At 38.0% G+C, this 26525-nt stretch overlaps 1 protein-coding gene across 1 annotated transcript in view; it reads right to left on the minus strand.

The window, feature by feature from the left end:
• Positions 1–26525, minus strand: part of LOC120538213 (AF4/FMR2 family member 2-like) — a 475516-nt gene that overhangs the window by 259171 nt on the left and 189820 nt on the right. Inside the window, exon 3 of the mRNA XM_039767668.1 lies at positions 11561–12460. Coding sequence (XP_039623602.1) covers positions 11561–12460 — 900 coding nt within the window. The remainder of the gene's footprint in view (positions 1–11560; positions 12461–26525) is intronic.

The following is a 26525-nucleotide window of genomic DNA, read 5'->3' on the forward strand; positions in this document are numbered from 1 at the left end:
AATGCATTTACACTTTTCCAAAGAGTGTGCACTTTATACTTTTAACTGTTGATGAGACATTTGAAGCAAGATGTAAAGTTAGCCTGCACAACACATCTTTTTCTGAAGACAATGAATTAAGGTCATGCAGTATCATATTAAAATGTAACTTAAAACTTTTTGCAGCCTGATCCTAAGCCAATTTTTACCTTTGCCAAGTAGAAGCATGACATCTGTGAAGTTGGTTCCAGCAGAATTCCTAATGGTCTGATGACGTGTGTGTATGTAAAGAGAATGTAATTTTGCTTTATCTAGTGCTTTGAACTTTTGTATTTTTGTTTAGGCTAAGTGGCTCATGAGAAGTCTTTAATGTGCATTCAAATAAAACATCTGTATGACTAAATACCTGATTTTATTTTAATCAACAGAGTTTTGCAAGCTTGCAGCTATTTATATACACTGCTGCCAAATCACAGATTCAGTCTACAGCTGTATGTCACACAGAAACTCTGTTGGAAACACAATTGCAAATAAAAACATTCTGTAATTATACGCGTGCTATGCAACCCTGATGGTGATGACTGATGCTTATAGAATTAGGGAAGTACCTGTCATTTAGTACTGGGTATCCAAATTAACTGGATTTGAAAAGCATTTTGAAACATCACTATTTTATCAGCTCATTTTATTATTTTATATTCTGACAGAGTTAAAACAGGATTGTTTTCTGATACTGTAAAGCTATATTCACTCAGTGCCACATCAAGTCTTTCCTACTAAATTAACTCTTCTGCTTACATGATATCTGAACTACTCATAAGTCTTTATCCCAGCCTGTAATGATGATTACACATCCAGCCTGCATATGTGACCAAATGCCTGTCTCAGTCAGTCGACTTGCATAATGCACATTTCATACTAAAGTCATCGCAAAAGCAAGGCAAGTTGTTTTGGTGCATATGTATTAAATCAAAGAACAGACTGAAAAAAAAATGGGAAGCCAATGTCACACAGTAAGAAAGCAGCAGAATATGACCTATCAACAAGCAGGGCAACGTAAGGCAATACTTGATGAAAATGTTAAGATTTAATTATAATACTGTGTGCCCTTAAGTAATAATAATATGTTATGTTTTAAAGTGCGTATGACAATTCAGCTGCTGTTATAGTGCGTAGGAATGTCACTTCATGAATCTAATGTCCTGGGTTCAAATCCTGTACCTAGTTGTTGTCATGCATTGGTATCTGAGGATCAACTTCCGGGCTCATCACAGGTATATAGTAACACTCTGGGTCAAGAGGGGTCAGTCTCGCTAACATTGTCATCTCCTTCTTCCACCTCAGCTCCCAGAAGACACTTAGTGAAGGCAACTGACTCCGCCCCTTCCAGAAAGAGTCCTATAAGACTGGACACAAGGCGTCTCCATACTAGAAGACTGAGCTCCTCCAACCCAGGCCCGCTCAATCGAGCAGCAGTTACGAGTTATAAATTGCTATAGTGTTTCGAGTTTTCACATCATGGTGTGGTATTTTTGTTTTCAGTCTTTTTCTTTAAATTAAACCAAACAACATGGTTTGCATCCCAACATTTTTTGGCCTTGATCTTTATTCCCACCCGACCATAGTGTTTGTGTTGTGAAGCTTGCACATTCTTCTCATATCTGTATCTGTTATGGGTACTTTAGTCTTCTTCCAAAAATATTTTGGTTTTACTGACTGTCAGTTCTAAGTTGGCCAAAGGTGGAAGTGTGCATGAATGCACCGCACATTGGACTGACACCTTGGTTCAGGGTTTTTTCCCCCACTTTTTACCCGGTGCTACTTGAAGAGACAAACTCTTGTCGCGTTGGATTGGATTAAATGTATCTGAGCATGTCTTGTTAAGTTATTTCAAGTGAGCCTTTGAAAAAGTCTTGTTTTCTCCTACAACATATAGTACATAATTTCTGATTCTCAGGTTTCTTCTTACTTGACACAACACTTGAACTGATTGACACCAACTCTCTATGCAATCAGAGCTGAGTATCACCTCTTTGTAAAAAGAATAATTGTTCATAGTGAATATGTACAGATGTAACATTTTAATTTTGAAATGTTATTTTTGAAGACAAAAGCTTAGAATTAAATTGTATAATTATATAAATAGAAATATACATCAGATGGCCACCATGAAACAGTTAGAACTCCAAAAATTATCTGCCTGTATTTTTATGAATACTACAGTTCACTAAATAAATAAATGTGTGGTGTAGTTTTTAGCACTGCTGTCTTCAAGCTCCAAATATCGGACAATCAATCCGAGTCCAATTACTACCTATTAAACCTTCATGTCTTGCAATCACAATGTTCAGTCTGGAATGAAGTTATTCATAAGTTCTGTAATGTACAGAGGGGGAGCTAAGTCATTTGCACTATTTTTCAAAAAGAATATTTTAATAGTGGCAACCAACCAAGCATCAATAAACAACATGGCAGCAAAGTCACCATGAAAAATGGAGGTGACTACTACGAAAACACACGATCCTATGACATGACTATATTCAAAAATAATCTAAAATGATATCTAGCAGAAAAATATTAAATATCACATAAAAAACCATGCCTATATTATTATATAATGAAGACATTTAAAATGGCATCACCATTTTTGAAATGGGTATATTCCAACAGTTGTGTTTTTACAACATTAGGATTTTAACAGTAGTACATTCCTGATGTACAGAGCTGGGTTTTCTGGTATTAATTTAAATAAATTTTTGACCTGAGATGACATTGTGAAAACTTTTAATTAAAATTAAAACCTATGGGATAACTTAACTGTCATTTCCTTTCCTACACTGTGAAAAATAGTAACAATTTATTTCTGAAATTACTGTCATAAACAAGTTGTACTAAATGCCTGTAAAAACAAGCAGATGAGCAGTTCATACAGTATTTACAAAGTATCCAGTAAAGAGAAGCAAACGACATGCTAGTGTATTATTCATTGGGGATAAGAGAACATTTACCTTCTGCTAGTGTCATCTGAATGTCTCTTGACGCCATTTATTTTTCTCTCAAATACCCTCCTAAAGTAATGAGCATGGCAGTTTCAGGTACTTGGTAAAGAGTGACCTTTTACTTCACTTGTTGCCATGTGTGTGCATGTTGTTGCCTGGATAATAATTTGAGTTTCATATTTTTCTTTTGTAGCATTGTTACTTCTTTTCACTTTGACAACAAAATCTGTCTATCTATCTAAAAACATGCGCTACAAAGAAGGACTTTTCCTCCACATTGGTTGTTAAAGTAGGGTAATTCTTTGCTTATTTCAGTCTCTTTAGCTCCATTTGTTTTTGTGTAGGACTGTGCCACCAGCCAGGCATCTTCTCCACTGCTTCAGAGCAGTAACTACCCGTCCTTTGACTCAGCTTGTGGGCTGCTACTTTTTGTATGTTCATGCTGTGAGAGTGCTAAATTAAAATTTAAATAAAGTGCTATGCTTGCTGAGAATGATTTTCTCGCTACCCTGTCCTGGATTAGTGCATTAAAAAAAAGGATTGATAGATTGATATGTTGAAGAACATGTACTTGTCACACCTGGGTTCAACTTCCATGACTCGTTGTCGTCCATATGAAACCTGCACATTCTCCCTATTTTGGCAAGAAGATTTCTCCAGGTTCTTCCTGTTCTCAAAATGTGTTCTGGTTAGCTTGCCTGGGCATTTTAGTCTGGCTCTATGTTAGTGCAGGTGTGTGCAAGAGAAGGCCCAGTCTAAGTCAGTTTCCTGCCTTGCATTCAGTGTTGCTAGCATAGGATGTGGCCCCCAATACCCTGAATCGAAGGTGGGAGAATGTTACATTATGTTCTTGTCACTATGAACACCCACATTGCTTGGTTCTAAAATTCCCACTTACTTATGATTACATTTTGTCAGCAAGATGCAAGCACTGTAGGCCTACAACGCCTCAGATAAGAACAAAGTTTCTGCTTTAAATTCAAGAGTCATGAAAACAGCATTAAAACAACAGTAACAACATTTGCCAATCAATATCTGTAATCAGCAAATGACAACCTGTCTGAGGATTTTAATTTTGCAATCTATTAACTTCCAGGAATCCTGCATAATGATTTACACTGGTCAAAATGCTAGCTTGTACTTGAATTACATCAAACGCCACTGATAAACATGTCCGTACTTAACCTGATCAGAGGAAATTATGGGACAATTTATTATAATTTTTATTATAATTTTTCTGCTTTTTCTACTCATGCTTTACTTTTTTAATATAGATTTTATCTATGAAATCTCCCACAGTCCAAAGACATGCAGGTTAGGTGGATTGGCAATTCTAAATTGGCCCTAGTGTGTGTTTGGTGTGTGGGTGTGTCTGTGTGTGTCCTGCGGTGGGTTGGCACCCTGCCTGGGATTGGTTCCTGCCTTGTATCCTGTGTTGGCTGGGATTGGCTCCTGCAGACCCCCGTGACCCTGTGTTCGGATTCAGCGGGTTGGAAAATTGATGGATGGATGGATATCTCTGAAATATTGTCCATACAATATATAGTGGATATGTACCCACCCAAATAATTTCTCATTATGGAGTAACATTCCTATGCTTCCATCTAAAACTACAAGTGCTTCCATTTTATCTTTAGTCCAGTACGTGTGTGGCTCCATTTTGCACAAAATACGATTTGCTGAAAAGAACAGAAAAATCAAAGTGAGTATTAAAAATGGTGTCCATGGCAACAATACTTCATCTACGGTCTCGTGTGCACACATTGACACAGTCTGAAATCAGTCAGGGGCCACAACTGTAGCAAGACTTTGTGGAAGGTGCCCCCATTGCGCACACATTTCCTATACTGAGCAGGAACTGAGCAATCAGCAAATTTTCAAGAGAAACCAAGAAATTTTCAGAATAAATAAGTGAAAATAAAACAGAAGAGGGCTTAGCCTAGTTCCTCTTAAGTTATGGAAACAAAACTACGTTTACACAACATTATACATTTTGCAATGGCCCTTGACCGACTTTTACTGTTTTGAATAACCAGCCCAAAATTTTTCTGTATTTAACAATAGCAATCCCTCGCGTAGTAGTGAAAGAGGACAAACTTTAAAAATCAATACATTTTTTTTAAAATAATGTAATGATTGAGAAGAATTTATATTGATAGCTTTCGTATCCAGGGGCCTCTTGATATATTTTTGGTTTTGCTATCAGGAGCGAGAATGTAGCTGTGATCTCTTTGCCAAAAATGTAAAAAGTTGGCAAGGTATCTCTGCCAAGGAGAATTTAGGTTTGCTCCAACATCAAAAATTGCCTCTCTATCTGATCATGTTCAGCTCTGATGGGACCGTGTCTCCCGCATGGGGAGAAGAGCATGTGGCCGTGATATCTCTGCCAATGAGCAACTACCATCTAAAACACATGTAGCTCTGATCTCTCTCTCAAAAATGTTAAAAGTTACTCCTTAACAACCTCTAGATCATAATGTCTGTTGAACAAAAAGGTATCGCTAGCTAAGTGGAGGCAAGGTACGCTCCAACACGTAAGAGGTAGAGCGACTCAAACGGAGGCTGGCACGTGAGTGAGGATGACCCCGCCCATCTCTCTATTCCTGAGGTCCTGCCTCCCCTCGGCCCACAGCCTGTCTCTCGGATTTGCACAAATAAATCAGTGCTGCAAGCAAACTATAATACTTAGTGCGATGAGAGAAGTCACAAAATCAACTGAAATGTTCAAGAAGATTATAGAAAAAAATCCCGAACTAAATCTGTTAAGTAGTTCTCTCATGAAAAGCAGACAAACATACAGACGTTGGATTTTATATATATACTAGCAAAATACCCGCGCTTCGCAGCGCCGAAGTACTGCCTTAAAACTTTTATTAAGAAGAAAATTAAACCTTTTTAAACTGAGGGAAAATATACCAATAATTATTTGTTATTTGTTGATCTCTTTGTATACAACATTGTCATTTCGGCCCTCCGGTTGTAATATGACCAAGCTGTGCGCTGAGCTTACTCTTGAGCATGCAACGTACAGTTGGCCATGTAAAAAGTAATCTTGTTTCAAATCTCACAGCATGGATTGCTGCTGTCATAATCGGTTTGAGTTTCATGGTTTGTTTCAAATTACGACAGTATTTGCAGGACTTGTGTTGAAGTGACATTCGGCATCTGTCAAGCATTGTAAGCATACAACCAGTTTCATCGATAACTTCACATCCAGCTTTTGAGAGTTTAAACATTCATAAACATCAAAGTGTCCACTACTGAAATCGTCACCTGTGAGTCTAAGATGTTTAAGAGGCATTGGCAGTTGTCGAAAGGTGTAAAATATTTGGCCATTTCGGTACACTAGAAAGCGAAAACTGAGCAATTCAGCAGCAGCCATCAACTCACATGCAGAACCATAGGTGAAGGGCTTAAGCATTTCACTCTTCTAGTGCTCCTGTGTAGTATAATTATCTCCTGTACTGTCATCAGTCCACACCTTGAACCTGTCCCAGTCATTCAATACATAAGACACAATGTTCCTCCAGATATCAAGAGTGAGCCTGATATGGCCGCGCAATATGTAACAAAGAAAATGGAAAAGGTAGGTGGTATCTCTGGGCATGGAAACCACTCGGTAAGTGACAGTTCTTTGTTCGATGGTGATTACCTCGATAGGCATGTTAATAGGGGTATGGTTGGAATGATAAAGGAAATGGGTACCTGAACAATATAAAGTAAGTAAGTTATAATAAATGAACAATAGAACAGCGTAGAAGATTAAATAAAAAGGCTGTAGCTATCAGCAGGGAGACGTGAATCCTGTGGCGAAGCAAGGAAGGGAATGTAGAGACTGGAGTGACGGACGGCCTTATATAGGCAGGCAGCCAACAACGTGGGAGTCCCCATCCCAATCCCGCCTCACACGGTGACCAAGCTGCAGGCTATGGACGTATATATGTACATAAGTAGGATTCAGTTAGCGTTGGGAACCCGCGTACCAAATTTCTTGAAGATGGGCCCATAAATAACAAAGACCGTTGGAAAGTTCAATATGGCAGACGTTGTCAACCGTTATGACTGTTACATGTAGAATTTCAAAATGAAACCTGCTTAACTTTTGTAAGTAAGCTGTAAGGAATAAGGCTCCCAAATTTCAGCCTTCTACCTACACGGGAAGTTCGAGAATTAGTGATGAGTCAGTGAGTGAGTGAGTGAATGAGTGAGTGAGTAGATGAGGGCTTTGCCTTTTATTAGTATAGATATATATAGAGAGAGATATACATACATACATAAGGCAAAAACTGAAAATTTATGTTCTTGAGCTATGGTAAAAATTGTAGACAAAAAAATTGTTTTCTACCTTAAGGATGACACTCTGACCCAACTAAGTCTGGCTCCGTGTAGCCAGGAGATTGACCCTATATTGCACTCAAGCTCAAAAGCAAATAAGACCCATAATGAACACACTAACCCTAATGTTTGAAACACCAACCCTGACCCACCAACAATGTAAACTAGCACGATCACTCTAGAAATTCACAGCCATTTTCCCCAATAAGAATCAGCATAAGGACAATCTCATAAACATACGGTGAAGGGAACAAAATGTACTTGAGCACCTGAGCTTACTAATAACACATTCCAGCATGGATCCAAGCAGTTCCAAATTTATTTACTTTTTGCAGACCCTTCCGTGGTTTTTTTTCCTATTCTTTATCATACACATTTATCAATAACAAGGACTTGAAGATAGAATTAACTAATTATTTCATTAGTTGATTAATGATGAGAGTTACTCATCAGCCATCTCATATCATGGGTAGCCACAGACTAACCCGGCAGGAATGAGTTCAGGTCCATAGTCATCCATAGATACAGAGGAAATTTATGAAACGAGCCACCATCAGCCAAACTGTACTCTAGTACTGTAGTCAATAATCTAAGTGTAATGTTACAACATTAATGTTGTGCTAAGGGCTTAATTATATTTATATATTTATGTATAACAAGAATAAAAAATTGAGGCATAGCAATTAAAAAGAGATAATTTTTTACTCAATGAAGTTCCATGAAATAAGCCGCCATGCTTGACAGAACTGCTACATGTGGGTGTAAGAGTGTTAACTTTAATCTTTAATATAATACTTCTCACACCTATTATCTGAAGCTGGCCCTGCATGTTATGAAGGTAATTCAGAAAAAGATTCAGTTCACTTTGTTTAAAATGTTGATGCTTCCAGTGAAAATTGCTGTATGAAACAAAGTACTTCTCTTTTGCCATACAGTATGCATTTCAAATAACAAGGTGCAAATTAAGATTTTTTGTAGCATACTGCAACTCTCAAAAAGTAGCAATTAAATAGAAAACAGATAATCAATTTAACAACAACAATAATAACAAGAAATAGTAACAATCATAACAATGGTTAGCCGATCATATGTGCATTGCAAGGTAAACTACAGGCATAGTTAAAACTAAATAAAGTGTGCTATGCCAGTTTAAGTTCATGTTTATTTTCATGACTGCAAAATTCAATGAGATTGATACTTGCGTGCGTCTCAGAAGCTAGCGACCACAATGCAATGCAGTCACTGAAAACATTTTACATGAATCTAACATCAAACAGTACGTACAAGAAGCACACACCAGGAACACTCAGGTATTTGTCAGTGTTTACCTGAAGGTAAAACCATCCTTGAATATAGTGGAGTGTGTGCTAATAGTCCTGTACCATTTGCTGGAACATGTCACGTGGCTATTCTGTCATTGTGCTGAGCAGCAGGTAGTCTCTTGTTAACTCATGTACTGAATATTAAATACAGTAAAAAGTGTCAAGCTAAGCTCAGTTTGCATTTTCTGTGTAGGTTGACAAACAGGCAGTTTAGACTTCAAAGTAAGGACAGAGTATGTTGAGATGGTAGAATTGATAGATAGCACTCTTTGTCAAGGGTGTTTCTTCATAGTTTGTCTCTATCCCATAACACAAATTATGTTTAAAATGTGCATGGGATGTTATCCATAGCAAATGTTGTTGGCCTACTGGTCGCCAAACAGAAGTCTGACTGACTATAACATATGTCAATGTGCCCCCTTCAAGGACAGTAATTTCACATTGGAATTTAATATAAAATATAAGTGTACAAATGCTGTGTCAGTAATGACATTTTTTTACTTGTGCAAGTGCATGTCCATTCCTGTTATAGATGCTCATTTCCAAAGTTTCCATACTATCCTTTCAATACAAGCTTACAACACACACCTCATGCCACAGTGGATATAAATTACTGTTAATCACATTTGGCGTAAATCAGCTTTCAAAGCAATCCTGCTTCACAAAATGAACAGACTTCCCTTAAAGCACTTCAAGGGTGGAGCTACTGCTCCCACTGTTACATAGTCCCCTGAAAGTAAATTTAAAAATTAATGTTCCTTGCCCCTAGAACAATAATAAAGGAAAAATAATCCTCCAGTGAGTGGAATCTGTCCCCAACTAAAAACATGGCATAAAAAACAAATTGATTAGAACCAACAGGAAACTCATTCCCCAAACAGGGACTTAAATTAAAATCATAGCGGCAAATAAGCAGCAAGTGATGCCAGTCAAGTTGAGACAGAAAAAAAAAAAACTGTCTTTGCCTAAAATAGTGCCAAATATGGTGACATTACAAAATCATTTCACAAACAATTCAGGAACAACAACAGAAAACAAAACGAAGAAGCAAAACACTAAGTAAATAATGGGAATAAATGAAAACCATACAAGAAATTAAAATGCTTTCCGAAATCAATCTTCATACATAATTTATTGAGACCATTGCATTATAATACCTGGTTCGACTGATTCTTCTATTTCAAAATTCTGTGTTGTATGCTCTGGACACCATGTCCTATCTGAGCTCCTCAAGTTTCTTGAATTTTGAAATTCTGTTTGGCTAATTTTTACTATGACCATGAGGTTTTCTATCTAAATCACCATAGGGATGAGGCATACTGCGAATCAGACTGATTGATTAATAAAAAGGTGCTACCATTATATATAAAGGTGCTACCAATATATATATTAGTGCTGCCCTAGTGGCTCTGCGCACATAGTAGTGAAACAGGACAAGCTTTACAAATCAATAAAAAAAATGTAAAAAATTCAATTCAAGCGGAAGGTAGGTACACTCCAATATCAAATGCTGGCACTGTATCTGATAGAGTTCAGCTCTGACGGTTGAGTAAATATCTCTGGCAATCAGCACCTACCCTCTAAAACACACGTAGCTCTGATCTCTCTCTTTAAAATGTCAACCATTACTCCTTAACAATCTGTAGATGGTAATGCCTGTTGAACGAACAGGTATTGCTAGCTAAGTGGAGGCAAGCTATGCTCCAACAAGTGGTAAGAGGTAGACGGATTCGAACAGAGACTGGCACGTGACTGAGGAGGGCCCCTTCCCCTCAGCCTGCAGTCAGTCACACGATTTGCACAAATACATCGGTACTGAAAGTGAACTATGATACTTAGAGCAATGACAGAAGTCACAAAATCAACCAGAATGTTCAAGCAAATTATAGAAAAAAACCTGATCTAAATCTGTTAAGTAGTTCTCTTGTGAAAAGTTGACAGGCAAACAGACAGCATATGTGTGTGTATGTGTGTGAGTGTGTGTGTGTATGTTGTGTGTGCGTGTGTGTAAGAGTTCCATTTCCAAAGGGATGCATCCAGCATAGAAAGTAAGTAAATGCTCTATGGCACCATCTAAAGGTTTACTTCATTAAGTAGTGGACCATAAATGACTAATGGAACTTTTCTTCAACAAAAATCACTTTAGTGTCTACACAATTACCATCCATCAGTAACCGAATGTCTAATTTAGCACAGATTGAAAGGAAGTAAGGACAAAAGAGAACTGACAAACAAACTGATTGGTAGGTTAAAAACTGACTGAGAAACCTTAATCTGTGCACAAATGTAAGCACTGTTTGTTATGAGATCTCTAATCTGTTGAAAGCGATTTTTGAAAAAAAAAAAACATAAAGACATGATTATTAGTGAACAGTAAAGACCAAGGCTTCCTAAAAACAAACAAAAACACCCATTCATATAGTTTGTGTGATCATGTGAGTCGCTCACTTAACTTAGCTATGTAAATAAAATTTCCTTCTTGATTTCCTTACATGCATATTTTATTTCTTCTCCAGACATTCATGTTTGATTAAGAACTTTGTAAACCAATTAGGAACATCAGTGCCTGGTGCTCTCTGAATGCACCCGAGACACATCCATACTGCAACTAATAACTAAGCTCTCTATGGCACGCTCTGCTGTGTATACGTCAAATGATATACGTCACTTCTAAAGCTGCAAGTCTTGTTTCTCTCCAAGGGATTATGTTTCACCGCACTGAAGCTTAGAACAGCATGACCTAAAGGAGTTATCAGTGTGAAAAGGACTGATTTCAGAATAACTTCATTTGTATTGCATATTAAACTTGCAGACAAGTCATACGCCAAAGCAGTACAATTTTCCAAAATGGCAAAGTATCACAAAAAGACAAAAAATGTTCTTTCCATAAAATATAATTTTAATAAAGGATAAAAATGCACTTACTTCTCCTGACTGGGGTAAGGTCAGTTTTGGCAGCTTGCTCTTGGTATTGGCTGTGCTGGGTTTTCCCTCTAGTAAACCTCCAAAATTTGGATTGCTGCAGGTGTCCCCAATTTCCACAGGTGCTTTGAGCTCTGGAGAGTCATTAGGAACTTGATCCTGTCCATCCATTGGTCGGACATAGGCTGTTGGCTTTTGTTGCACTGTGCTAGGTTTGGAGTGCAGTCCTGGGGGAAAATTGGGAGCAGACAGGCTACCGCATATGAGAGAAGTAGATGGGACTGGGGAGCCTGAGCCATGATTGCTGAAGTCTGTCTCTGTGGGAGACTTAGAGTGGTTGCTTTCCTTATAGGTAATGTCCCCAGCAGCAGATTTTGAAGAGTGGCCATGTCTCCTTGACCGGGACGATGTAGATGCAGGACTTGAGTCTCCCTTGTGAAGGTCAGCTTGACCAGTAAATAAGTCCTCATACCTACTCTGGGGTGCCTCATGTGCAGAATTAGTGTGCTTAGCCCTGCTGCACTGCTGACCTGCAGTCTGACTGGACTGTCCAGTAGAGGAGCTGTGATTACCACGGGACCATTCAGCTGAGCGAGATTTCTTGTTGCTTTGGTGTCCATGCAGTACTGCAGAGCCTGCAAGAGTTACAGCTGATGGTGGAGGCATGGAGGAGGCACTGCTAACATGTCCAACACCCTGGTGAGAAGGTGCCAGTCTATTTCTTGGCCCATCAGGAAAGAAGCTCTGCTGTTCGGCCTTATCCACAGGCGTCTGTGGGACAGAGTTTTTGGGTATTCCTACCAAGTGGCTCTGACTGGAGTGGTTACTAAGAAAATCCTTCATTTCATCATAGTTCCCTAGAGTATTCTGGACACGGTTGGCCAGGGCATCGCCTTTGTTGGTCTGGAAAGAAAATAAAAAAGAGAAAAGACTATTAAGATTGTATTGGTCAACCTCTGCCCACAATACACAGTACACACAGCTAGACTTTAAATCCTCCTTAGACAGCCTATTTAAATGGCTCCTTTCAGCCAATTGTACTAAAAATTAAAAATCCATTCTGGGATTGATTACTTTGTAAGTACAGATGACTGCTTAGTTCCCGGGACTATTAATCTAGGATTTAGAGTGATTACAGGCTGATCACAGGTTTGACTTCAGCTCTAGCTACTGTTTAGCTGAACTGTGTGCTTTTCTAATTTATCTCAGAATAATCATCACAATCAATCAATTTAACACAATATTATAAGATGATACAAACCCCCAGCTTTCATAATGTCATCCTAACATCGCCTACTCGGAACTGAGAAAAAACTCATTTTTCATTAATTGATCTACAGGGATACAGGTAGTATATGAAAAACTGTTCTCGCAATAGGTGTTAAATAATTATGTGCAGCATAGTTGACAATTGTTTTTCATGAATGCTACAGGAGAGCAAGTCAACAACAAAACATTAACAGAAGGCTTTTGTCTAAAAGAATCATTATTGCTGTATAAAGAACAATATACATATACATATATTTTAAATATATACTGTAGAAATACACTCTAGGAACAAATCTGAAAAAATGATAACAAGGAGGATGCCTTTCTTCTAGCAAACTACTACACAAAGAAACAGAATAAGGGTCTAATGTAGATAAAAGTGCATTTATTATACACAACACACAAGTGAGGGATGGTCAAAGGAAAAACACAAAAGTACAAAGTCAAACAACTAACAGTGTGAACCCAACTGCCTCTCTAAGACCTTCACCTACGGATGCTGATCTTTTCTTCACCCAGTGTGTGGGCTTACCAACTTGCTCACAATGTTCCATGAAAGCACTCCTTTCCTTTCCTTTATCCCTTTCTCTTTCTCTCAGTTCTACTTACCACTTAAAGTTTGCCCCACCTCACCTCTGACTCTAAGCTAAAAAGGAATACTGGACTAAAACCTCTTTAAATGTTTTCAGAGCTCACTTGCAGCATAAGGTTGATTTAGATTTGCATGCCCTAAAGTCACTCCAAATTCCTTCTAGTGTTTACTGCACCCTTAACCCCTCTTAGTCCCTAAAGGGCCGTATATCTTAATTATTTCCCAGGCTGCCAAGAACATGGTGCAGCCAACTAACTGGCTAAAAGACCCCAAATTTAGGAGGTCCTTCAGAGGAGACAAAAAACTAAAGTCCTGGCACTCTGTGGTCAATAAAGATCTCTGGGCATCTTTTGGAAAAGAGTAGAGTTTATCTTGATGTCCTGGCTAAATCGTCCATCACAGACTCATCCATTCTGGCCCACTAATCATCCACTGTCTCTAATTGGCAATCTTTCTCACCCCCTTACCACCTAACAGCTCATGTCTGGTGAATATACTGCTGCAATAATGGCTGTCATCAGATTATCCAGGTGAGTATTACACATTGGTTATGGATGAAGTGACTCCCCCCCCGTCTATGTAAAGTGTTTTGAGTAGCAGGAAAAGCACAATATAAATGCAATTAATTAAAAAAATAAATGAATTTAAATTAGTTGGGACATGTGCTTTCCTCTATTAGCCAATAAGTACAATGATAACTCACTATATTGTGCTTTGACTTTCGCGGCTTCACTCCATCGTGGATTTTATATGTAAGCATATCTAAATATATATCACGGATTTTTCGCTGGTTCACGGATTTCTGAGGACAATGGGTCTTTTAATTTATTGTATATGCTTCCTCAGTTTGTTTGCCCAGTTGATTTCATACAAGGGACGCTATTGGCAGATGGCTGAGAAGCTACCCAATCAGAGCTCGTATTACGTATTAAATAAAACTCCTCAATGATGTATGATATGCTTCCCTCGCGGTGCTTCACGCACTTAAAAGCTCTAACAGCACGTATTGATTTTTGATTGTTTGCTTTTCTCTGCCTCTCTCACTCTCTCTGACATTCTCTGCTCCTGACGGAGGGGGTGTGAGCAGAGGGGCTGTTTACACAGAGACTGTTTGCTTAGAAGATGCTCCTCTAAAAAATGCTGAAAGACTATCTTGGTCGGCTTTATCGCAGTGCTTCCACTTAAAAGCCCAACAGCCCTATTGATTTTTGATTGTTTATTTTTCTCTCTCTCTCTGACATTCTCTGCTCCTGATGCGCACTTCTTTGAAGAGGAAGATATGTTTGCATTCTTTTAATTGTGAGAAAGAACTGCCATCTCTGTCTTGTCATGGAGCACAGTTTAAACTTTTGACTAAAGGGTGTTATTTCATGTCTAGAGGGCTCTAATAATGTTAAAAAACGTATTTAGAAGGTCGTAAACAGGTTTTGTATGCTCTACTGCGAAAATATTAGATTTATAAATAAAGAATCCTACTTCGCGGAAATTAATTTATCGCGGTAGAGTCTAGAACGGATTAACCGTGATAAATGAGAGTTTACTGTACTCTGTGATTGTGCCAACCTTCTTTGGCCTCCCCCTATTTCTTCAGGGAGGCACATGCATCACCTACACAAGGTTGCTTGAAGGAATAATATATAGTTTTGTCTCACGTCTCAGTTCTTTCTCTGCTTCCCTGGTGCCCTTGCCTATTGCACACACACACAATGCATGACACCTTTAGCGGTGGTATGGAAAAATGCTTTGTCAGTCTGTCTTTCTCTCTCTTCTTCTTGGGGCCTCATTTTTTGGCGTGTGTGCATTCTGTGCCTCCCTTTCCTCTCTGACAAACCCTAGCTAAATCAATAACATTTATCTCCAATACATTTGTATGTGGATATATTGAATGTTCATTTGTGTATATTTAATCAGCATATTTATGGATAAACATGTGTGTATAAATTTCAACATTTTTTCTGAATTCAACATAAATAGCATATTGTATGTGTTGTCACACATGTGTACCTGGGGCTCATCTTCCTGGCTCTGTCGAGGTAAAGCAATACCGGTCCAGAACAAGAGGGGGCACTACTACTATTACTGTATTCTTATGCTTCCACAAATAAACCCCAGGAGGATGCCTAGCAGCCCTTCCTTTCTGGACACAACAAAATGAGCCGCCTCCATTCTGGAACCAAACAACAAACGAGACCAAGCTCCCTTTAACACTGCATGTTATGTACTTTCTTAAGTTGGCCCATTCGGCCATGATTTCACTATTGCTTTTGAGTACAAATGCACTAAATGTCATTTTTGTCTATTTATCTCTGGCACAAGCGCAAATGATTAAACGGGCTAGCCCGACTGCTGTCCCAACTATTCTTGCTGTCTCTCTTATAGTCTGTCACAGAGTACATTTTTTGGAAAGTCAAGACAACAGGTGTAACTACCATCCATCTTATATCCCAGGCTTCTTGTGGAATTCCCAGCAAATGGAAGAAAGACTGGGAGTCATGATTGAGGGAGTATACAGTTTTTTATATAATTGTCTTTAGCTCCCTAATTAGTTTTGTTGTCACATTATGTTGTCTTTTTTGTGACCCAGGTTCGTGTTATGATATCTGGACTTTGTGTTCTTTTATTAGGAATTATTTTGTATTATTTTCTTCACCATATTGTTTCTCCTGGGGCATTACCATTTTATGCCACTGTCCCGAAGGTGATGCAATTAACGTCATCAGAGTACCAATTATAAAGATAAGTGCATTAGCTGCGTCAACATGCGGATAACTAAACAAAAACCTTTTGTGCATGTATACTAGTGCTCTTTAGATTTATGACGAAAGGAGCTCCTTTAAAAGGTTTCATTATTCGTGTAAAACTGGAAATTCAGCAACTAGAAATTTCTGTTACTTTCAGACTTTTTTTCTTATCTTACGTGCAATCGTTTCTTTTGACTGTAACTATTAGGTAGCTTCTGAGTGAGGATGACAATCTGCAGAGCTGTGTTGGCAGAAGCTGTGTGAACTGAAGCTCTATGGCTGGCAAAGGAGCATGTGCTTCACTGTTTAGCCTCTCTAGGTGAACAAGGTGATTGCTGTTTTCTTCACAATATATTTACAGAGGAGAAGAGAGAGAATGAGAGAGAGAGAGAGAGATAGTGTCAAACTCTGTTAAAGCAGATGTGTTTGGGAAGAAGCTACTTACTTATATATCAGAGCTGTAAAATCTGTTTATTGGAAAAGCCGTGACTCAGCCTTGGGTGATAAAATATTAGTGTAAGCCAGATGAAACAAACTGTCACTCTGACAACCATTTGGACGGGGTGTCTATATCAATCATGCTGCTTCAGCTTGATCTTGTTTCATTTGCTTTTAGGAATATAAAGAACCATGTTGATGCTAATGAATGATGATCTTTCTCAAATGAAGCTGGCGTGATTCTCCGAGCTAACTGTCTACATGTAGCCAGGAAAATGGAATGAATGGAATACCATTTTCTTAAAGAGAACACCTTTCATGTCTGAACTACGACTCTTAATCACACACATATACTAGCAAAAGCTACGTGTTTTACTTTATTCCTTAAGATCCCTACCAAAATAATAAAAGCAATTATCGTTCACTCTGACCTCCTGACCACTAACTTTAAACAGTTTCATAGAGTGCTTGTTAGATGTGTTTCTCTGCATGACCAAGTCTGCCAACGTGCAGTCGGTGTCAGTAAAATGACAACAGGCATTAATCCAGTGGAATGAATTTAAGGTGACCCCTGCATTTTTTGTAAGTACAGATAAAAACAATTTTTCAACCCAGCTGTTTTTTTTGTTTGTTTTTGTTTTACTACACTTGAAGCGGAACTTTAGTTTATGTTCATCGTAAAATTTTGACTCTACAAGCAACAATATCATAAAGAACAGAAAACCCATAAATTACCAAATGGATCTGCAAATGCACAGACTTAGCAAAATGACTCCAGACTGAACTGAACAAAAATTATATTGGAGCAGATTCAGATGTGTGGCAAATAAAGTTTAACTTAACTAAATATCAGTCTTTTTATATACAATGAAGAAACATTAATCACACTCATATAATGGGGGTCTGAAATCAGACTGGAGATCTTTATCATTATGAACAGTCAGACAGTGTAGTGGAGCAAATAGTAGGAAACTGGGTTCAACAATGTTCTGTTCTGTGGTGGTTCTGCTACAATTGCTTATCACATTTGTGAAGTAGCTTCTGGACACGGTGTATTGTTGTGCTCTCCATAGTACAAGAAGGATTAAACAGTTTCAGAGGATGTCAAGAGAAGAGCCATTAGACTGACGTCAAGGCCATAGAGAATGAGCTATGAATTTTTTGATATACTTTATTAATCCCCATGGGGAAATTGCTTTCCTCAGGACCTCTGGGGATCAGAGTGTAGGGTCATTCATTGTACAGTGCCCCTGGAGCAATTTCAGCTTAAGTGCCTTGCTCAAGGATCTAACAGCCTCCAGTTAATCCAAAATGCCGCTGCAAGAATTATTACAAGAACAAGAAAATATGAACACATAACCCCAGTTCTTAAATCTTTACACTGGCTCCCAGTTAAGTTCAGGGCAGATTTCAAAATCCTCCTTTTAACATATAAAGCATTAAATGGCCAAGGTCCGGCTTACTTGTCTGAACTTATCATGACTTACAAACCTGAGCGCACATTAAGATCTCAAGATGCCGGTCTGCTTAGGATTCCAAGGATTAATAAAATAACAGTGGGAGGTCGAGCTTTTAGTTACAGGGCCCCTAAACTGTGGAATGGTCTTCCTGCTTCCATAAGAGATGCCCCTTCAGTCTCAGCCTTTAAATCCCGGCTGAAGACTCACTACTTCAGTTTAGCATATCCTGACTAGAGCTGCTGATTAACTGTACATACTGCATCTCTGTTGTTAGTCATTAGCACTATAACATAAGTAACATGATAATTATATTTGAATACTAACCCTCACCTATTCTGTTTCTTTTCTCGGTACCCAAATGTGGCAATTGGTGCCACGGCCCACCTGCCAAGTTGTTTTTTCTGCCTATGGTAAAGTCATCCCTGATGGAGGATCACAGGAATCATGAGAAAGAGGGGTCCTTTCATCGGAGCAACGTTTCAGCCGTGGCATGGCCAAATGGGGAGGCAGCTAGATGGATGAGGTCTCCAGGACTCTAAAAATATCCAAACCTAGTAATGTCATATCATCTACTGTTAAACCGTACTTCTAAAATTTTTATTATTATGCTGTCTTAAGGAATTGTTCCGTTCTGTGTATTGTGTTGTATTGACCCCCTACTTTTGACACCCACTGCACGCCCAACCTACCTGGAAAGGGGTCTCTCTTTGAACTGCCTTTCCCGAGGTTTCTTTCATTTTCCCTACAAGGTTTTTATTGGGAGTTTTTCCTTGTCTTCTCAGAGAGTCAAGGCTGGGGGGCTGTCAAAAGGCAGGGCCTGTTAAAGCCCATTGCGGCACTTCCTGTGTGATTTTGGGCTATACAAAAATAAACTGTATTGTATTGTATTGTATTGTAACAAAGTAGGACCCCTTCTGGCAGATTTGAACCAGCAACCCTCCCAATACCAGTGTAAATCCTTAGCCTCAGAGCCACCAATTCACCCTATGAAGGAAAAAATGAACGAATAATATAAAGATGACAAATGGGTATTGGAACCAGCCAATTGTAGTAACATTATATCAGTGATTGGGATCAGCCCTAAAAAACCCTCATTGGATCATTCCAATTGGGTTGAATGGCTGTTTTTATCAAAATGGACCTTTTTAATAACTTTTCCCAGAACTGTACATTTTCATTTTTAATACACTGCTGTCAAACTAGAGTTACCAGGTAATAATTTAATACAACCACAAAAGTAAATGTTGGTGTGTAAGGATGATGTGAAAACTCCCATTCACTGCATACAGCAGAATTTCTGTCTGCCATGCTTTGATGCTATCAACAGAATCAAATTAAATAAATACATGATGTGACACAGATCAGTCGAATGGTACTACCCACAATGCTTTGCATTTGGCCAAAAACATGTCCACTAAATTTTCCTCCACATGTAAGCTTGATCATCTCTTTTCTGGCAAACAACTGGCACAAACTGAGATTGAGTTCATGAAATGCTCTATTACTTGCGAGCATGCCATGAAACCAAAGAAACTGACATCTGCTTACAGTGAATTATAGTGGTGAAAGTAATGACGGATAACATCAGCGTTACAGAAACTTGACAGAAATTACTCATTTAACTAGAGTAGAACTATGTATGGACAAGTGCTGAAAGGAAAATTTGTTTCAGTCTGACCAAAAAAAAAATAACTAGTAAAAAACAGGACGATGATCCAAATCACTGGAGCAAAGCTACACTGGATAGGCACAGTGAATGTTTATCTAGAGTAAAGTCACCACCTTAAACACAAAGAGCAATGTTTAAACGCTTAAAAGAGCATGCAAAGTTAGATCAGTATTGGGTGTAATGCAACAATCAGTCTTGGAGGGCAGCAGAAATGTATGTTCTTTTTTTTAAACTCAATCCAAACAATTGAAAAAACAGGAAACGGTTTCTAAAATGATGCGGCACAAGAATAGCAGAGAATGAAACTCAAATTACTGTAACATAAACAGACCACTGCATAACTTTGACCAGCAGTAAAATAAACAAAAATTCCACACAAAAACAAATATACTGGAAATTTAAAAAAGAAAATGTACAAAGTGACTGAATGCTGAGATTTGAGTGAGGAGATCCATCTCCGGAAACATTTAGGCATTCTTTCATATGACCCTAAACTGAACAGGACAACAAAATTCCACATCAAAACATTGCATGTCAATATACAAATTAAAGCTGTTAGTGTGCAGTACAATCATTTTTGTTTTTCCAAAAAAGTTCAGTACATCAGTAAAGGTGCTGCTAGTGTCAAATTCTTAAAGACAACAATTAGTTCAGCCTTGTTGTGCAGTCTGCAGGGGAAAACTATAAAGTGCCTCTATCTATAAGTGCCTGCTTAATTAAGGCATTGTGTATCATCACTACAGAGGTGAGATCATATGATATTTTGACTTTTTTATTTTGTTCTCTATAAGAATTTACCAATAAGAACAAGATATTTGCCAGAGACTTCTAATATGTTTAACCATTTTGGGACTTTTAGACAACATTAAGACATAGGTGTGTTAAAAGAATACACCATTCAGTGTAAACTGAAATGCTTCTTGACTATATTATATAATAAGTAAACTTAACGTATTTAAGATACTGCCTTGTCACTTTTTTCTGCCTTGCTACATTGCTCTGAGAAGTGTATGTGGCTGGTTTCATCAGGTTTGATTTAATAAAGGACGTGCGTCTTAAATTCATTGTTAACAGTGACTCATGACTATCGATTTACAGAGCGTTTTCCCTCAGTTGGGAGCATACACCGATACAGCGCATTGCTGCACCCACCATACGACAAACCACCTCAAGATCCCAAATTAGGTCCCGAGTGCAGTCATGCAACTGGTGACACCTCAGCACCACAGCATTTCAAATGGAAAGGAACAGTGTGAGGTGTTTTACAGTGGCTGGCAAAGTTCAGAAACAATTTTTACAGTGTGTAGAAATGTTAAAAATATTATAAAAATAAAGAAAATCCACATTTGGGAATCAACATGTTTTAACTTGAAAAGCTCCCACAACATTGTGTCAGAATATTAAGTTAGACTGTGCTGGAATATTGATATGATGTGCCATTCTGAACATAAATGATATAATGCTTGTCACTTACAAACAAAGTCTTTCAAAAATGCTAATTAAAGGAATGATCTAGCAAAAAAACCTTTTTGATATGTTACTTACCCTACGTAATATGTAATTTGTATTGATGGCAGTAAAAAAATGTGTAATCTCATGTTCTAATGCAAAACATCCATCCATCCATCCATTATCCAATCCATCCATCCATCCACCCATTATCCAACCCGCTATATCCTAACTACAGGGTCACGGGGGTCTGTTGGAGCTAATCCCAGCCAACACAGGGCACAAGGTAGGAAACAAGCCTCGGGCAGGGTGCCAGCCCACCGCAAGGCACAATTTAGGATTACCAATCCACCTAACCTGCATGTCTTTGGACTGTGGGAGGAAATCGGAGCACCCGGAGGAAACCCATGCAGACAAGGGGAGAACATGCAAACTCCACACAGGGAGGACCCAGGAAGCAAACCCAGGTCTCCTTTAATGCAAAACAGAACTAAGAAATGCTTCTGACAGAATGGGCACCTTTGGTGACCAATGTGGGACAACAGCAAACAATATCAAAAAATGTCCCTTAAAAATCTTGCAAAAAGTCGCATAATCCACATATTAAATTGTTTAGTTGTATACTCACAACATTCCAAACACATGCACTTTCACTAAAATATTACTAAATAAACTACTTCTGGAAAAAAGCCCTTGTAAGCAAAAATTGAACATACTCAAACACAAACAAGTCTATGAATTGCAGACCTGCCTCCTGACATTATTTACTGTATATTCAAATCCACAAATGGAGTATTTTGAGATTATTCAGCAGCTGTTTGTGAAGCTACACAGGTGAACTGACCTTCTGCTTGATAAAGAGTCTCAGATATGCACAAATGTGAGACGTGTTCTCTTCCTGATGTTTCACTTGCTTTCCATTAGATTCCATTTTAATCATTAGTTATACTACTAAGGATGGACTCAAACCAATGAGGGATTGGGGAAGCCAGGCTTTTAACTCCAAGCTTGGTCACGTTTCAGAGAGTTTTCGGGTTAGTGGTTTATTTAACAACATTTTACTAAAAATACATCTGTTTGGGATGTTGTAAAAGTACAACTGGATGATTCGACATGTGGATTTTGAAATAAGAGTAAAGGGAGAGTTTAACATGGACATTTTTTATAATGTTTTCTGTTGTTCAGTGCTGGTCGACGTAGATGCCTATCCAATCAGAAAAGCTGTTATCTCTGTTCTGCATTTTTTCATGGCCATCACTACAAACTGCATGGGGTAATTATAATATAATATATATATATAAAAAAATTTTGTGTGGAGTATTACTTTAAGAATGAGAAAATAATAGTACATGTGAACAGAAAAAAATGCTAGTCTTACAAGTAAAAACAATGTTGCGCTGTGTGTAACTACAAGTGTAAAACTCATATATCATAAACTGAGAAAAATGCTGAAAAGTAGCTGAGAAAAAATGAACAGTGGTTCTTTTCTTGCTATTTTATTTCTCATATAATAAATACAATTCAATTTGATTAGTTGTTTTTATGCAAACTGACTGCATTATCAGCCAACATACCCACCATGGCCTAGTCATTCTAGCCCCCAATCATCCTCTGTTTCTATCATCCTCCCCACCATCACCACTTCACCACCTAATAGCCAATGTGTGGTGAGTGTATACTGCCACAAAAATGGCTGCCATCTCATCATACAGGTGGATGCTACACATTACTGGTGGTTGAAGTGTCGCCACACTCACTGAAGCTCTTTGAGTAGTGACAAAAGCACTATATAAATGTGAAAATGTATTATTATTATTATTAAAACAGGGGATTCATGCATCACACAACAGGTCTAAGATTCCAATAGTAAAGAACATAATATAATGTGATATTCTCCAACTCACTTACTCCATCCAATTCAGCATTATAGAGAACTGGAGTGAGGCAGGAAAGTAGGCCTGGAGGGCACCTGTTCACTGCAGGTTTCACTAACACAAATCTAATTAGGAGTCACCAGATAACCACACCTGAATGTCTTTGGGGGATGTGGGTGGAAACCCCCACAAAGACATGGAGAGACCATCTGAAATCTTCACAGACAGCAATGAGGCATAGGATTTAAACCTTGGACACTGAATCCTTCAGGCAACAGTGCTAACCACTGTGCCACCATGCATCTCTACTCAAATAGTTGCCATGTGAAACTGCTTTTGCTTTATTCAGTCATTAGCATGATAAAGTAAACCTTTTCTTCTGACTATATACTGCGCCAAAAGTTAACTGAGCAAAAATCTACATGTGCTAATTGTCAATGTCTGGTCTGATTTATTAGCCCACGGATAGTTTGTGTATAGGAATATAATGTTATACTTGTTCATACATACAGTACGACTATGATATTACCTTTTGCCTTTGTGCATGATGAGATTTATTTTCTCATTTAAATTCATGATTATGAAAGAGTCTAAAATGAAAGACACTTAAAAATCCTGCAAATCCACACTATTCACAACCACCTATAAGTCAACATTATCTTAGAACAAGAGAACACCAATAAACAGCAAATAAAGTAAAAGCGGACATCAATGATTAAAATTACTACAGCAGTTCTAATAGGATGTTTGTACTGGTGGGCATCGCTGGTAAGATGAGACATAATGATGGGGAAACAGAGCTGTATCTGCTCGACATGGACATATGAGAACAGGATTCATTTGTGCCTAACAAGTGGGATAATGCAAAGCACAGATCCCACTATAAGACACCAATGAGAGCAGAGTTGCTGGCAATATCCTGTTACTATAATGTCCGGGTGAATGAAAGGTGAAGTTCACTGCTCACCAGAGGACAGTTTTCATAGTTCATTGGATATTGCTAAACATTGTATAAAAACAGCACTACTTTAGTTTATAGATCAGTTTCCATAACAAGAACTGGTGACAGTTTTTTTTCTTCACCTGTGAAATGAGTGTAATAAACAAGCATTTGAAATTCCCTTTGGCTTTTGCTATTTGTCCCATGCAGGCGTTAGCCCAGGGTTACATTGCTCATCATCTTGACTTCAAACTGCCTGCTGTATTCACTAAATGCTACCTGCTAGGAGATAATTTTGTGGTACATTGTTATGCAAGTTTGATTTGTTGGTATAGTCTCTGTACTTTGAAATGCCTCTAGCTCCTTTGCAGCTTTCCATAACTGGTTATGTTTACAGATCTGTGATTGAACTTTGCGGATAAAAAAAACAATGCAAGCAACTCTGGCAGCCTGCTGGTTCCTCTTCTAGCCTTATATAAGAAGACAGGTACTGCATTCACCTAATATGCCTCTTCCATCTCTGACCTTAAAATACCCTGCAGTTAAATAAAATCTTTAGAGCTGGGAAAACAGCTACATAATCAATGTAAAATTGCAAAGGCATAATTATATCAATTCACAGTTTCCTTGCCTGACTTTACATTGTCAGCAGTAAGAGACCATATATCAGTCAAATTATACAATGAAAATGAAATCGGAATTTTTCCAGGTGCCATCTATCTGGTTTCCCTACACGCATGGATCTCTAGATCCCAAAGGCAACAATGCTCATGTTGAAAAGGTTTTTATTGCATTCACTTGCAATTGAAACATTAAATAAGCACACACAAATGAGTGAAAAATCAATGTAATAACTTAAAAAAATGACAGTTAAGTTATGGATTCACTGCAGCACAAGCAAAGCAATAATAAAACACATATGACTACTACTACCAAACCTATAGAATACATAGGCAGCAAATCCTCTCAATAATACAGAAATGGTTGTTTTAGACACTTTCCAATTATTTAATTATCAATACTTAATGGCAACGTTGACATTATGAAAAAGCTGTGCAAAAAATACATACTTAGCATAATGTCAGTATTGTGTAACACATGGGGAGGAGCAGTGTGTATGGTGGGGTTAGTTAACCAATTTAACAAGTTCTGCACCTTTTTAGTTACATCGTCAAAGAGTTTGTGCAATTAAATATTTTTGAAACAGTGAAGCTTACAGAAAAATAATCCTGGTGTATGACAAACTTCTATTGTGGATGTATATTGCAATCTGGAGCAGCTGTCAGATGAGTAAAATAGAAGAAGATAAAAATATACAAACTGACCTGTCTCTAGGTACATTTAAAACAGAAAAACTAATCCATAACTGGAGTCTCACAGAAGGTTTCTCTGTTTTAAGACAGTTGAGTTGAGTTGAGTTGAATTTGCCAAAACTTTACAATGAAACTGAAGTACAGGGTGAAGCATTGGATCTATACTAAAATTTTGAGCTCAGTACTGATACCAGCTTTCAGACATTAGTACCAGCGCCAAAATGATTCCTAAGTAAATGACAAGCCACCCCAATTCTTACACCAGCCTCTATGGTGTGCTTCACAGCTGCATACCTTCTTGGAGTACCAAGTCATTGAAATGCACTGTGCACCACTTCCCTCTTAATAGTATGAAGTGTGCAATTTTAGAAGCAATATTGTCCCTCGTGAAGTTTCAATCACGTCTAACTGTGATTGTGTTTCTCAAAGTCTACAGAACGAGCGGTTTTCCACATATTCACCACTGAGTGTCAAGGGAATGGGTTTAGGAATTGATAGGAAAGCTATGGTTTATTTCCTGTACCAAAAATCTGGAACTTTTACAAAACTGATATTCAATGCACACCTAACAGGGTGCTGTATAAATATTTCAACAAAAATTCAACTTTCCCAACAAATTTCTTTGAAGAACATGTGTCAAATTTCATCAGATTCAGTTCTCCGGAAAAAAGAGTTGCTTCACTAGTACAGGCAGACATGGCAGGTGCATTCACATATAATGTGAAAAATACTAGATAGCTCGGATGAGTAAGAAAATATTGTCAACCTATCTTTCTAAATGAATAAATGACTGCAAACATGGACTGATATTTGAAATACAAAGAAACCTTTAATGATTAATTTATTTTGTTTTTGGCCTTGTTTTGTGGTGTAAAAGTGTCCAGGAAAGGTATTTTAAGCTCTAAGATTCTTTCTGTATTGGTGGACAAGTTAATACTGGAAATGCCTAAACTGTTAGGCTTAATTCATAAATATGTTTTGCAAAACTGCCTACTTAACATTAACTCTGCACAGATAAAGCTCAAATACAAAAAAAGAATATCTTGACACTAGCCAAGGCTATCTACCTCAACTTTGACACCTTACCAGAGAATAGATAAGGCAACACTTATTGAGGAGTCACTTGTGGCGATCCATCTTCATATTTCTTCCCCAGAAAGGGCTAGACTTCAAAATACCCCACAAAAGGCAGAAACGGCTACTCCTGTCAGGTTTTCATATCC

This window comes from Polypterus senegalus, chromosome 10 (assembly GCF_016835505.1).
Source record: "Polypterus senegalus isolate Bchr_013 chromosome 10, ASM1683550v1, whole genome shotgun sequence".
In the NCBI taxonomy this organism is placed as follows: Eukaryota; Metazoa; Chordata; class Cladistia; order Polypteriformes; family Polypteridae; genus Polypterus; species Polypterus senegalus.